The 14537-nt window shown below is 42.9% G+C and overlaps 1 protein-coding gene across 4 annotated transcripts in view; it reads left to right on the plus strand.

The window, feature by feature from the left end:
- LOC115094075 (sulfotransferase 1C4-like) overlaps positions 1-14537 on the plus strand; it is a 113351-nt gene that overhangs the window by 26885 nt on the left and 71929 nt on the right. For all 4 annotated transcript variants that reach the window (XM_029606762.1, XM_029606764.1, XM_029606761.1 and 1 more), the window contains exon 3: positions 12078-12206. In XM_029606762.1, coding sequence (XP_029462622.1) covers positions 12078-12206 — 129 coding nt within the window. The remainder of the gene's footprint in view (positions 1-12077; positions 12207-14537) is intronic.

Below are 14537 nucleotides of genomic sequence, written 5' to 3' on the forward strand. Positions count from 1 at the left end.
TATAGCAAAATGAAGATATTGCCAGAATCCTTCAGCTTCAACCAGCACACAGTTCTTTGTGATCCAAAGCGCTGGTGATGAGCTTATTCACCAGAAAACACAGAAAAGCCTACTTTATTATAAATACAAGCTTTTCCAATATGGAAATAAATCAGGGAAGTACTGGCCAGCATTATAAAGTCCTGGGAGGGTAGGACCCATATTTTAGCTTTAAAGGATGATATGGGTCAAATGAGGAATTCTACTAAAGACATTGGGGATATTTTTTATCAATACTATCAAGATTTATATAAAGCTGAGCCTTGTGAACTCTCATCTATACAAACGTATTTAGCTAAAGCAGCTCTACTTCAAATGACAGATCAGGATTTGCAATGCTTAAATGCCCTGATTTGGCTTTCAGAATTGGTCATGGCAAATAAAGCCTCTGCTTTTTGTAAATCACCTGGCCCAGATGGCTTGCTAATGAATTTTATAATATATTGTCTGACCAAGTCTGCTTGCCTCTAGGTCAACTATTTGAAACTTTATCAGATCCAAATTTTTCTAATTGGCATGCTATCAAAGCCACTGTAGTAGTTCTTCCTAAGCTGGGACGTGACCCTACTTTACCTAGTTCTTATAGGCCTATTTCACTTTTAAATTGTGACCTTAAACTATTGGCTAAGATCATCGTAGACCGCTTGTCCTCTATTCTTCCCAAATCTCACCTGTGCAAGTGGGGTTTATTAAAGGAAGACAGGCGGTTATTAATGTACAAAGGGTTCTGGCCTCCCTGGATTTCTCTCTCAAATGGCAGCTCAACTCTTTTTTGGTCAGTTTCGATGCTTGAGGTTCTTAGGAAATATAGTTTTCATGGCCAGTTCATTTCTCTTCCTTACTATATTGTACTTGAGTCCTCAGGCAGCAATATTGGTAAATAGGGAATTCTCTAAAGATTTTGTATTATATATTTTTTTTTTATTTAACGTATTTATATACCGTTTACCAATACAAAAATCGATCAAAACGGTTTTACAGCAATGTACTTATAATCAAAATCATTTAAAATAAAATAAAACTGAAATAATATAAATAAAATAAACTAAATAAAATATAAAATAAACATCTAAACAAAGTTTGAATAAAAATACAATTAATGACATGATCAATAACAAACATTTTTTGATGAACTAGGATAGTAAATAATTGGCTGCTGCGTTACAAAAACTAAAAGAAGGAAAAACGAAAAAGCAACTATGGTAATAATGGTAGTAGTTAGGAAGAGCTAACTTCATGGCTATAAGGTTACTAATTCATAGTTTCTATGTTCACAAATGCTTCCTTAAACAAATGAGTTTTTAAAGCTTTCTTAAACTCTTTTCGATTCGAAATTAGTCTCAAAGCGTCAGGCAAGGCATTCCACAGAATAGGGCCCGCGACAGAAAACGCTCTTTGCCTTGTTATATTTAATGCGGCCTTTTTCACTGTGGGAACCTCTAAAAGATTTTTTCCTGCTGATCTTAATTCTCTCCCAGGTCTGTACACTCGCAAGATGGAACATAGCCAGATGGAATCTGTGCTATTTAGCAATGAATAGGGGTACTCATCAAGGGTGCCCCCCTCCCCTTTACATTTTGTTCTATCCCTGGATCCTCTCTTGTGGATTCTATACTCTTCTGCTTAAATTTGTAGGATAAAGTTTGGGAAAATCACTTTTAAGGTGGCAGCATTTGCTGATGATCTGCTAATATCACAGATCCTGTTAGATCTGTACTTAAAGCCCTTGAAGCAATTGGAGAATATGGACCTTTAGCCTGTTTCAAATTGAACTTGGACAAATCGGAAGCCATGGCAATTGGTACAGGGCATATTACAGAGTGGGGGGATGAATTCCCCTTAAAATGGGCAGGGAATCAAATTAAATATCTGGGAGTGTGGCTTACTAAGATATCTCTGCTTTATATACTACAAATATGTCAAAACTACAAGAAAAGATAGTCATCGGTTTTCTCCTGGATGCACTTACCTCCGTCTCTCACAGAACATACTCATTTACTTAAAATGACTGTCCTGTCATGTTGGCTATACGTATTGGGTGTTCTCCCACTATCTTTGCGAAGCTCCACCCTCAAAAGATTTCATGGGACAATTAGTTGTTTTCTTTGGAGAGGAAAGAAACCTAGATTGGCTTTGAAGTTGTTGATGAAACCCACTTCTAAGGGAGGGCTTGGTTTACCTGATTTACAGATTTATAATCATGCAATTAATTTAAGGTATATAGAGGACTGGCTTATGAATACCACTTTCTGTTCTGATACAGACTTGGAGGTGCAACTGGTTTCCCCTTTATCTTTACAATATATTCTTCAGACTAAATATTCATCCATTTCTCCCCTTGTACAATTTATGTTACTTATATCTTCTCTTCATAAAACCTGGAGATGGCTAGCAATGAAGGCCTCCTTGGCTCCTTGTTTATCTCCTTTCCTACCTATCCAGGGTAATGAGGACTTCTCTCCGGGATTGGGTACATCCTATTTCCAAAAATGGGAAATGAAGGGATTGATCTGTCTTTCTCAATTGCTTACTACTAACGGGTTTCTGTTGTGTACTCAGTATGACTTATCTCCAACAGATTTATTTTTCTATTACCAAATGAGACACTATCTTCAAACTCTGAAGATTGCGGATTTGCAGGACCCAAACAGGCAATTTCCTCTTGGAGTGGTTTGACTTTGAAGACCCTAAGTGTCATTCTGTATCTTTCTTTTATAAGACCTTGAAAACTAAATATAAAACATGGCTTTTGGATATGGCGTTGACTAAAAAGTAACGAACTGCAGAGTCACTTCCCACTCTCAACTTTTATTGCTTCTTTTTTGACCATTCCAAAACTACTTGCAATGTCCTTATGAGAGAGACCCGATAGAATATCTTATATCGGCTTTATTTTTCTCAACATCAAGCATACCTGGCTAAGATTACGGACTTTGATCTATGTATAAAATGCAAGAAGGAGATGGCACACTTGGGTTATTCTTTTTAGAGATGCAGCCTAGTCCAACCATTCTGGGAAAAAATGTTTTTCATTTTGCTGCTCAGGTGTTGGACCTTTCAATCCCATTTTCATCACAAATTGCATTATTTGGGATCTTTCCGATGTCTTTCTTGGATACTTTGAAGCTCAAACTCTGGATTAACAAAGTTTTTTTATTTTAGTAGCCATAGCTACGTGTTTGGCGACAGACTGAGGAACCCTCTATTACACATTGGAACAATTTTCTCAACCTTCTAAACATGGAAACTCTTTCAAATAAACATACTTCTTTTATTATCCAAGAAAAGGACTGCATCTTTATGGAATGCCCTTTATAATGTCCCATCTTTAAAATGATGTAAGCCTTCTCAGCAAAGGGAGTGGGGGGGGGGGGGCTTGGATAGTTATAGGGGGATTTGGGGCCAAAGAACGTTCGCCCTTGCATAAAAGTATACATTAATATCATGTGTTAATATCTGTTCTTGTTAATTTCTTGAAATGTTAATAAAGAGATTAAACACAAAAAAAAACTGGGTTTTTTTTGTGATGGACTGAGCATTTATCAAAATATAGCAAATATATTCTGAATTTTAAAAAATTGCTCATATACAGAGTCGCACAGCTTCCACACAACTCTATGGTGGTAGAAGATTCGCCTGCATTCTAACATGCTTCCAGAAGAGAATCATCAAATCCTAGACAACTTCGGCAAAAAAGTCTTTCAAGACACCATGCTAATAGTGAGAATCTCTCAATATTAATTTTACATGGTGCTATACATTTATGAGTATGTTCAAAACCTGCAACCATTCATCCATTTAGAATCAGGAGAATAAATATTTCCCAAGCCACTCTTTGATCTGAAAGAAGCCATTTGACATTTTCTACGATCAGTCTACAAATCTTTCAACACCACTACATGCATATCTGCAGCATTCATAAGAGCATGTCTCATGGATTGACTTAGAGCAAGTGGAATAAGAGGAGATGTACATGAGAAATTAACTGATCATCCATGATTAGAAGACAACTTCTTTGGAGAAAAGCTTTGTGAAACAATCACCCAAATAAAAGAACAAAATGTGGCAGTGCAGACTTTAACAACATCTGCAGAACATCGTGCTAAGGGTTTATCCTATAAATGGCTGTACTTCCCAAGGAGATCATAAAGATTATATCACTAGTATCATCTGCCTTCTTTCCAGTCCAACCCCTAACAGCCTCAAACAATGCAAACAAGAGGTTAGCCAAGGGAACAATGTCAACAAAAACCTCAGCAGCAAAAACAAGTTAAATCAGCTTCAAGGGATGAATTTTAAGTGTTGCTCTGGGCCACGCCCAAGCAACACGTATTTTAAAAACCACAAATTATATGCGTATTTACATGGGCATGAGTTTAAAAAGAAAGGGCAGAATTTAGGGCATGTTGGGGGCATTGCAGGAGGCTCAACAGTTATGCGTGTAAATCCATATTTTAAATCCGGCGGCCACAGTGCACAGTAGGCTGTTATCCGCACATATTTACTTCTGGTCTTGATGAGGTGTAAGTCTGCATAAATCTCTCTTAATAGCCACTGCTATTACTAGCATCAGTTATCCATCTAAATGGCAAGTTTTGGAATATTCAGATAGTTATCTGGCTAAGTTATAGTTGGATAAAAAAGGGGTGTTCTGGGGGCATGACAAAGCAATCTGGCTAACGTAGCCGATTTTCCACTATAACCAGCTAACTTAGGTCTAGATTCATTAAAATGCTGTAAATATAGCAGAAATAGCATCCGTGATTAAAAAAAAAAGGGCATGGTTAGGATAAATTTCCTGTGTACTGCAATGCATAGACAATTTTTGCGAAGCATATTGCATTATCGCATCACATGTTGCGTCAGCGCATCACATGTCATTTTACACGGTATACGTTGATTTATGCACGGCGCTTTATTTTTCTGGTTTATATATACCGGCTTCAGGCGACTGCATCTTTGAGAGCATGTCAAAGGTTTGGAAAGAGGAGAGGAGAGTAGATGAGTTGGTGGAAGTTGGTAGTTCGTTGGAGGTATTTAGCAAGTTCTGAGTGAGGTGTTCTGTGGCTTGTTTCTCATCTGTTTCCCTTTGTCTATTGTCTTGTTCTGTGCGTGTGAAAATTTTTTTTAGTTTGCCCTGTTTGTCTGTCTGTCTTTGTGTTTGGGTGGAGAGGCGGAGGAGGAGTAGAGAGGCGTAGTGGTGTTGAGGAGTGGAGAGGATTGTGCCTCTCTGCTTGAGAGGCATGGGGAGAGAGGAGGGGGAGGGAAGACGAGGGCAGGAGTGCTAGGTGGAGGAGTAGGAGTAGGGACAGGAGTAGAGACAGGAAGGAAGGGATAGGAGGAGGCGGGAGGGGGATGGGGGAAGATTTATTTATTTATTTATAACTTTTTTTATACCGAAGTTCAGGTAAGAGAATTACTTATCACTCCGATTTACATTATAACAAGTAGAAAACAATGACAACATATGTCTACAATGAACAAGGGAGTGAACAACTTGGATAATATAACATAACATAACTAGGAACAGTAGCAGTATGCACTATTAGAGCGAGACTAGCACATGGGGAGGGAGGTTTGCTAATGGGGGAGGAGGGGGAAGGAAGGTTGTTCGTGGAGGGGGGGAGGAGGGAGAAATTTCTTATTGATGAGTAAAAACATGAGCATAGGTTCTGGACGTCAACAGTATGAAAACAGTCTATGGGAGCTGTGGAAGACTAAGTAAGTTAAGGGAATGCTTGACCGAATAGCCATGTCTTGAGTCTTTTTTTGAACGTGTTGGGGCAATGTATCAGCCTTAGCTCCGGAGGAAGCAGATTCCACTGTTTGGGGCCTGCTGTGGATAGAGCTCTTTTACTTAAAGATGTTTTCATGGGAGGTGCATGTAGAGTTCCTCTTTGTGCTAATCTTAGCGGTCGGGAAGACATGTGAAGCTGAAGAGGGATTCTGAGGTCCAGTGGAGTGTTGTTGAATATGGCTTTGTGGGTGATTGATAGAAGTTTAAACAGGATTCGAGATTTGACTGGGAGCCAGTGGAGCTTCTTTAGAATTGGTGTTATATGAGCTCTTTTGTTGGATTTAGTGAGACACCTTGCTGTAGCGTTCTGTAGCAGTTGAAGAGGCTTTAGGGTGTAGACTGGGAGACCGTGAAGCAGTGAATTACAGTAGTCCATTTTCGAGAAGATGATGGATTGTAACACTGACCTGAAATCGTGAAAATGAAGGAGGGGTCGAAGCCTTTTTAGAACTTGGAGTTTGTAGTAGCACTCTTTAACCGTAGTGTTGATGAAATCAGAAAAGCTCAGATGGTTATCCATGACCACCCCAAGGTTTCTGACCCGTGGGGAGAGAACTGGGAGCGGCGTAAGGTGAGAGCTATTCAATGGAAGGTGAGAGCTATTCAATGGAAGGGTGCCATCTTGAGTGATCAAGAGGAATTCTGTCTTGTCAGTGTTGAGTATCAGGTTAAGGTTAGACAGGAGTTTGTTAATGGAGAAGAGGCAGGAGTTCCGAAAAAGTACGGTCTTTTGAAGTGATTCAGTGATAGGAATAAGGATTTGGACGTCATCTGCATATAAGTAATGGGTTAACTTTAGATTGGAAAAGAGATGACAAAGTGGGAAAAGATAGATATTGAATAACGTAGGGGATAGCGAAGAGCCTTGTGGGACCCCTAATGTGGAACTGAACGGTGGTGACTCTTTGCTATTGATCTTAACTTTGTAGTATCTGTTCTGGAGGAAAGATTTGAACCAGTTTAGAGCTTTGTTTTTGATGCCGATCTCGGATAGTCTTTCGATGAGATAATCATGGTTGACCGTGTCAAAGGCGGCCGAAAGATCAAGGAGGATGAGCAAGCAGGGATGTTTGTTTTCTAGATTCATGAGAATGTTGTCTGACAGAGATAAAAGAAGAGTTTCGGTACTGTGGGATTTGCAAAAGCCTAATTGAGCCAGGATGAAGATGAAGATGAAAGCCTAATTGAGCCGGGATGAAGATGAAGATGAAGGGGATAGGCAGGTGAGTATGGAGGGAGGAGGACAGCAGGCTAGGGATTGATAGAGGGGAAGGGAGTTTGTAGGGCAGGGGCAGGAGTAGGGGGGGGGAAGAAGGAAGAGGAGAGGGGAGTAGGAGCAAGAGTAAGGAAAGGGAAGACACCTCTCTGGAAGTGGAAGTGTCACCCCGTTCTGGCAGCCAGGCAGCAGGGCACGCTTGTCTGAGGGCTTTGAAGTTCAGCATGGAGGATAATGAAATGATTATCGCAAGAGTCCTCAAACATTACATCATGCTCTTTGGGAACTGTGCAGCCAGGATCTCATGAACATCTAAGGACAAGATATGATGTTCCATTCCCCAGGCTATATCCAGGCACAACAGCATGAAGCAGAGTGGGGAACAGGTGGCCCATAGATACCATGAGATAAAGGCACAATTGAAAACCAAGGTGTCCAACAGGAACAAGTATATGCAGCAGACTGGAGGAGGAGCCCCTTGTCCAATAGTGCTGACACAGATAGAGGAGCACTTCATCCAACAGCTGGGACCGGATGTGTTTGAGGGACTGGCTGAGTGGCTGGACACCACGCGAGCTGCAGCCGGTATGTTCACCTCACCTGTAAATGGCAAGGCTGCTAAGTTGTCCACATCATTTGGCATAAGATGCTCACATTGATTGAAATACAAAGTGTGAGTCTCATTCCAAATGGTACATGGGTACTTCTTGGCTTTGTTACTTATAGTTTCTTCTTTGTTTCCACAGTTCTTGCCCAGGAGTCTGCTGGTCACAGCTGTTAAGCCCCAGGGACCAGCAGTGCAGCAGCACTTTCCTGTGCCCCCTTGCTGATGGACACACAGACACAGGTCGACGAGGAGGAGCAGCAAAACCAGCCTCCTGAGCACTGCCAGATGCAGGAACCCCTCGGTTCAGCAAGCCCATTCAATGTGAACCTAAATATCTCAGCCTTCAAGGAGGAATCCAGCCTGCAGTGGGAGCTAGTTGAACCACCACAACCTCTGTCGAGTACATCACACTGCCAGCAGCAGGCACTCAGCAGGAGCAGCCCAACAGCCCCATCATGCCACTCTTGGAGGCCAAAACATCAGCTCATGCCACGACCAGCACAATACCACCACTGCCACCGACACCAGCACCAACAGCCATCTTAATGCATGAGCAGCTGGACCAGCTGGAAAGAAGGCACAGGGTACACCTCCACCATATACAAGCAGAGCTAATGCACATGAGGAGGACTGTCAACAATCAAATCCAGGCCCTTCATGATCAGATGGCAGCATACACACAAGCTCTGATAATGGTGGTGACATTTAACTTGACCAGCATACTGACTCAGATATTACAATGTATGCCTGAGCCTCCGCCTTCCTCAGTATCCCAGGACTCCATGCCCTGCAGAAGTCCCTGGCCTGAGAGACAACCTGCGAGTAGGCCCCCCAAAGACATGCCACCCCCAAGAGGCAAGCCTTGTCATGAAAGAGCAGACTTGCTGACAGTGAATGCCAACTAACAAGACTTGCCCAAAGAAACCTGGCCAGGCCTCTGTACAGAGTTCCTGTGCTGGCTAGATGGAAGAAGACTGCTGGGCTCGTCGTCACTACAAAATTCCTGGGTCGGCTAGATGGAAGAAGACTGCTGGGCCCATCCTCACTATAGAGTTCCTGTGCTGGCTTGGTGAAGGGGATGGTTTGCTCTCCGTCACTATTGTCCTGCTGACTAGATCTAAAGCCCTCCTCGATGCTCTGCCCATACTCCAGCCTCCTTGATGCAGTGTCCAGTCACATTCCAATTGCTGTCTATTCTCATCATGTCTCATCTCCTATTCCTGAGGCTGGTGTCCATCTCATCTCATCTCATCCTGCTCCTGCCTTCATGATGATGTCATAACTCAGCTCATCCTACTGCTGCCCCCATGCTGGTGTCTCAGCTCAGCTCATCCTGCTGCTGCCTCCATGTTGCTGTGTCCCATCTCATCTCATCCTGTTGCTGCTTCCATGCTGCTGTCTCATCTCATCTCATCCAGCTGTTGCCCCCATGCTGCTATGTTTCATCTCATCTCATCCTGCTGTATCTTCTCCTGGGGCTCTTGCGTCCTTGCTCTGTGTCTTCTCCTAGGGCTCCTGCCTCCATATTGCAGTGTCTTCTCCTGGTCCTCAGCCTTGTGCTGCACTGTCTTCTTCTAGTCCTCAGCCTCCATGCTGCGTTCTATGGTCCTGTTCCTGCTGCCTTCTTGTTGAACTCTGCTGTCTTGGCCATTAGGCTGTCCCCTTGAGTGTACTCTTTCAACATGAATTGTCTGGGGCCTTTTGGTTAACATCACATAGTTGTGCTGCTAACAGCTCTAACATTAGAGCTGTACTGTAGCTATTGGGGTACCACTTCCGCAATCTATGTTCTTTGCTGTAATCATGATTGTGCAAAAGGATAAGATGCTCATACTGTATATGTAATTTGCCATTTGCAACAATGTGTGTACAAGTCTAAGCTCAATGTGCTGTTCATTTCAGTTACAATGTCATGTGCAATTAGATATCTTGTCCTTGCAGAATGTGATTACCAAAGATATTGATTTCTTTTCAATCTATTGATGACATTTGTTGTATAATAAAATGGTCACAGGTTTGAAAGAACACTTTCTGTTTGTCTGTTTTCATTGTATGCTTTTTATTAAGGATTCACTAGGTCAAAGGTTTGGGATCCCCATGTCCTTGCATGCTAGAGTGCCATTGACCATAAAGTAGGCATTTTTGTGGCAGGCAAGACCCTATGGCATACAACCAAAAGCTCATTGTATGCTCCCAAGGAAGTCAGCAAGAGCTAAACAGGAGGCTCCATACTGTGAAGCTTCACTATTGGCTCCAGTTACCTTCTCAAGAGAGCATACTCTTAGCTAACTCTTGGGTTCATGGGCATGTATGTGAGATGGGTACTAGCTAGCTAGTGTTCACCTCCATATGCAGTCCAGTGGTGTAGAAATGCTTGGCTAGAAATGCAGTAGCTATGTCTTTACTCTATTGAAGATCATAGAGCAGCTATTACAAACCATTGGCCTCTTCTATTGTGAAGATATATCACCTCTGACCAAACATTGGGCCTTTTCTCTGGCTCTGACATTGAATGCTATCATAACATAAGTCTTTAGTCAGAGGGCTACTTGAAAAGTATATAAAACCCTAGGTGTGGTTTATATCTAGGGAGCATAAATCTGCAGGTGCCAGAGAGTACAGAGTGTACATGTAAAACTTGTGTGGTGTTAAGGGCAAGTTACACTAATCACCCTACAAGACTTAACATTGGGCCCCTTACTTGGGTCCTCACTCCACTTGAAAGACTATCTGGACCAAACCCTTTTTAGGTTTCACACTAAACAAAATGTCTTCTACTTGCATGCTGTTCTAACCCGTGTCAACAGCTGTGTGACAACTGAAGAGGAGAGAGGGAGTTGTGTAGGTTAGAGAATCCTTTAAGCAGACATCTAGGAGGCCTGTTGTTGTTTGGGACCAGGCAGATCTCCACAGACTGGCTACCCACCCCCTATACTGGCATGGCAAACGGGTATTATACATATCCATATGCTAGGCCAGTACAGGGTTAGGGGCAGCCAGTCTGTGGAGGTAGGCCTGGTCCCAAGCAACAATAGGCCTCCTAGCTGTCTGCTCTTGGGCTGTGGGGATTCTCAAACTTATACAACTCCCTCACTCTTCCTCAGTTGGTACACAGCTGCTACCATGGTGCTAGGGCAACCTGCAAGTAGACATAGATGCCTAATGCAAAAGTTGTGTGGTAGACAAGCTGAAGAATAGAATAACATCAAAAAATTAAAAACTCATGTTAAGAATTTTAAAAATTTACCAAACACTAAAATATTTCAATATAGCGGACACATCAAATAACATTCAATAATTAAAACTAACAGGGATAAAATAATTCCTCCGCTCTCCATACCTGGGAACATTTGATTTCTAGTTACCCTGAGATTGTCATGGATTAGTGGAGGCAGTGGGGATGCACAAATGTTATTCTCTCTCATATATATACAGTAAACACTCTGTAGCATGCATGTTTTCATTTTCTCACACACACACTAATACATGTTCACTCTCATGAACACTCCTCTTACATACACACATAAGCTCACTGTCTCTCTCTCACGCACACGCGCACACACACACACACACACACACACACACACACACACACACACAGAGGCTCTCTCTTCCCCAGCCTACAAACACACTGGGATCTCTCTCTTTCACTCACTCTCACACACACACACACACACACACACACACACACACACAACCCCCTCACACTCAAACACTGGCTCTTTCTTCCCCCCCCCCCGACACATAAAGACTCTCTCCCACACACCCACATACACTAGCTCTCTCATTTACCCTTTCACATAGGTTCTCATTCTTGGCCTTCAATCACAGGAATGAGGGAAGGTGGCCAGCAGACCTCCTGTTCATCTGATGGCAGGAGGGATAGTCCCCAGGCCAAGTTGGGGCTCTTATTTGGCTGCTGACAGGAAGGGAGGTACTTGTGGCCCCACTAGTCCTTTTATTCTGCTGCCTGCTGAAGGGGATGTGGGCATTCACTCTGAGCCTTTTCTTTGTCTACAGGAGGGAGGGGAGGTGCCAGTGGCTCTGCTCAGCCTCCTTTGGCTATGGTCAGGAGGGCAAAGGTTGGCAGTCCTGCTGGGCCTCCTTTTCTGGGTACAGGCCTATATGCACCTAGATAACGACATCTCTGGTTTTAACTTTTCTATTTCAGCTCTCATTTTTCTGTGTGTGTATGTGTGTTTTGTTTTTTTTACCGGTTTCCCCTCTCTCATAATCTGAAAATAATCCAGGTTTCCCCAGAAACTATACAATTATGAATATTCTACATCATATAAAGACAGATACAGAAATAAAATGTAAAATAAACATAAATAATTGACTTTATGAAAGACAAACAGATACTGAGGCAATCATATCCCTCGCCTGCAATGTTTTAAATACTTGTGTATCCTATGCAGGAACCACATGGCTGCAGGAGATCACAGATATGGTACTGAATGATGGGGACTTGGAAAAGTGCAGAAGAGCACCAATTTATGACCGCATCCCCTTCCTAGAGATTGTGGAGCCAAAACCTCTTCCTTCTGGTGCGTACTACTCATCCTCCTCCTCTTCCATTTCCTCTGAAATTTTACAAAGGCACTGAGAAGCATTAATAATCCTCATCCTTTCCACAATAATGTTTCCTCCTTCCAAAGCCGGTTCTCCCATTAGGCAAACTAGGCAGTTGCCCAGGGTGCCAAAATTATGGGTAGCTGCATAACCGCCAGAAATTTCTAGGTGCTGCCTATCCACTTTTAAGGCACAGCACCACAAGAGAGAAGGGAATGGATGCTGGTGATGGAGATGGAGAAGAAGCTGAGGACATAAACACAGAGTAAGCTGGGTGGGTAGGGAGAAGTGGAGAGAGGGTGCTGGGTGGGTGAAAAGAGAGCATGCTAGGCAGGAGAGTCTAGGGTGTTGAGAGAGAAGATTCTGGGCAAGAAGGGGCTGGTGTAAGAGTAGATGCTTGATACTGCAAAAAGAGGTAAAAGATTTTGGAGTGAAGCTGGTGTGTTGAGCAGGGCATGAAGGGGAGAAAGAGGAGAATACTAGGGAGGAGAATAAGAGAGGAAAGTTGCTGGGTAGGGGGAATAGAGAAGTGAGATGCTGGATTAGACAGGGGGCAAAGGGAAGGTGATGCAGGACTTGGCAGAGAGTGAGAGAGATGAGAGTGGGCTGCTGTGCCAGAGCTGCTACACATAAGCAGACAAGTAAAGCAAAGGACACAAGATTAAAATTTTGTCTAGGGTACCTAATACCCTCCTTCACAATGCTGTATACTGAGGAGTTTACAGCACTGATAATCCTCATCTTTCCCACAGTAATCCCTTTTTCTCCTCTCTCACATTTGTACAACTCGAAGAAACACACAGTTTCAGTGATCCTACTAAAAGGAGATGAGGGCCACTCTATTAATCCAAGAGAGCAATATAGGATGACTGATACATCAAACAAGCCAGAGATTTTGGGGCGATCCTACCTGTAATCAGAAGGTCATGAAACATGCAAATGTATTTATTTTTTAAATTTGTATACCACACTATCACCCACTCGAGGCGGTTAACAAAATATATTCATTCTCCATAAAACAAAAAAAGACATCAGAATCAAAGACGTACAGAGGCCCATATTCAAAAGCCATTTAGATGGATAACGTAATACTTATCCATCTAAAAAGCTTACCTGGCTATATTCAGCCCTTATCTGTCTAGATTTGAGCCAGATAACAAGTTAGCCAGCTAGAATTAGCTGGATAAGATGAGGGCGTTCCGGGGGCTGGCAGGAGATGTTCTAAGGAGGAGCAGAGTTAGCTGGTTACTTTCTATGTCTAACTATGGTTGAGCCATAGGGCTGTCCTAAAGTTAGCAATTATAGATAACCGGCTAACTTTAAGATAGTTGAGTATATTCAGCGGCCCAACCGCACCACTGAATATACCCTGCAGGTTAGTTGGTTAAATATAACCAGCTAACTTTAGGACAGCTATATATAACAGTATAACTGGCTATCTAGCACAGCCACACATCAGCCGAATATGGACCTGAGAGGCAGTGCCCCTATTTTACTCCTTAAACCTGTGTGGGACCAGGCTGGATGCCTAGTCCACCTTAATTCCCCTTAAAAGAGAAAGCTGTGTGGGTGGGGCCCAGCATGGGAGGAATAAGAGCTGGGATACAGGTGGGGAGAATCAGACCAGGCCAGGCCTCCAGGAGGAAGGCAGCTCCTGTATGCAATACTATCCAAACATTGAGTTAAGATGAAGCAGCACACTGTAAGTAAAGAGAATGTGCTCTCTTAGGAGCAGACAGTCTATTGTTATGTACGTGTAAAGTTATAATAAAGAGAGTTTGTCTCCAGGCCTGTGGGAATCACTGCTCATTCCCACATATGGTGTCATGCATGGAATCTTTTTTAAGCAGTGCACAGAAAAAAAAAAAAACAGCCTCCAAAGCAAAGTGTCTGTGTGGAGTTCAGAGAGTTGTGAAAAGGATCTGTGGTTCTAAATGCTGGAGAGAACCCAGATGGTCTGTGGCTCTTAAAGTACAGAGTGCAGGAGTGCATGGTGGTTTGTAAAAGGGTGTGGCAGAAGCTGCACTGCAGAAAAAACTCCCCCAAAGTTTAAAGTAGAGAGGAAACAGTAAGTGGGCCTGGTTGCAGGGACAGCCAGGAAGTTTTAGGGTTGAACCAGCTAAAGGGAGAAGCTCTGCTGGATGATAGACAGCGGTTTAACAGTGAATACATTATTGCTGGTCAAGCAGGCTTTTTTTACCTTTTTGCCTTGAAAGGAAAAGTGAAAGAAACACCGGTGGTCTGTGGGTGGGGTCCAGCAAGGGAGGAATAAGAGCTGGGATACAGGTGGGGAGAATCAGACCAGG

Source organism: Rhinatrema bivittatum, chromosome 6 (assembly GCF_901001135.1).
Source record: "Rhinatrema bivittatum chromosome 6, aRhiBiv1.1, whole genome shotgun sequence".
NCBI classification, from domain to species: Eukaryota; Metazoa; Chordata; class Amphibia; order Gymnophiona; family Rhinatrematidae; genus Rhinatrema; species Rhinatrema bivittatum.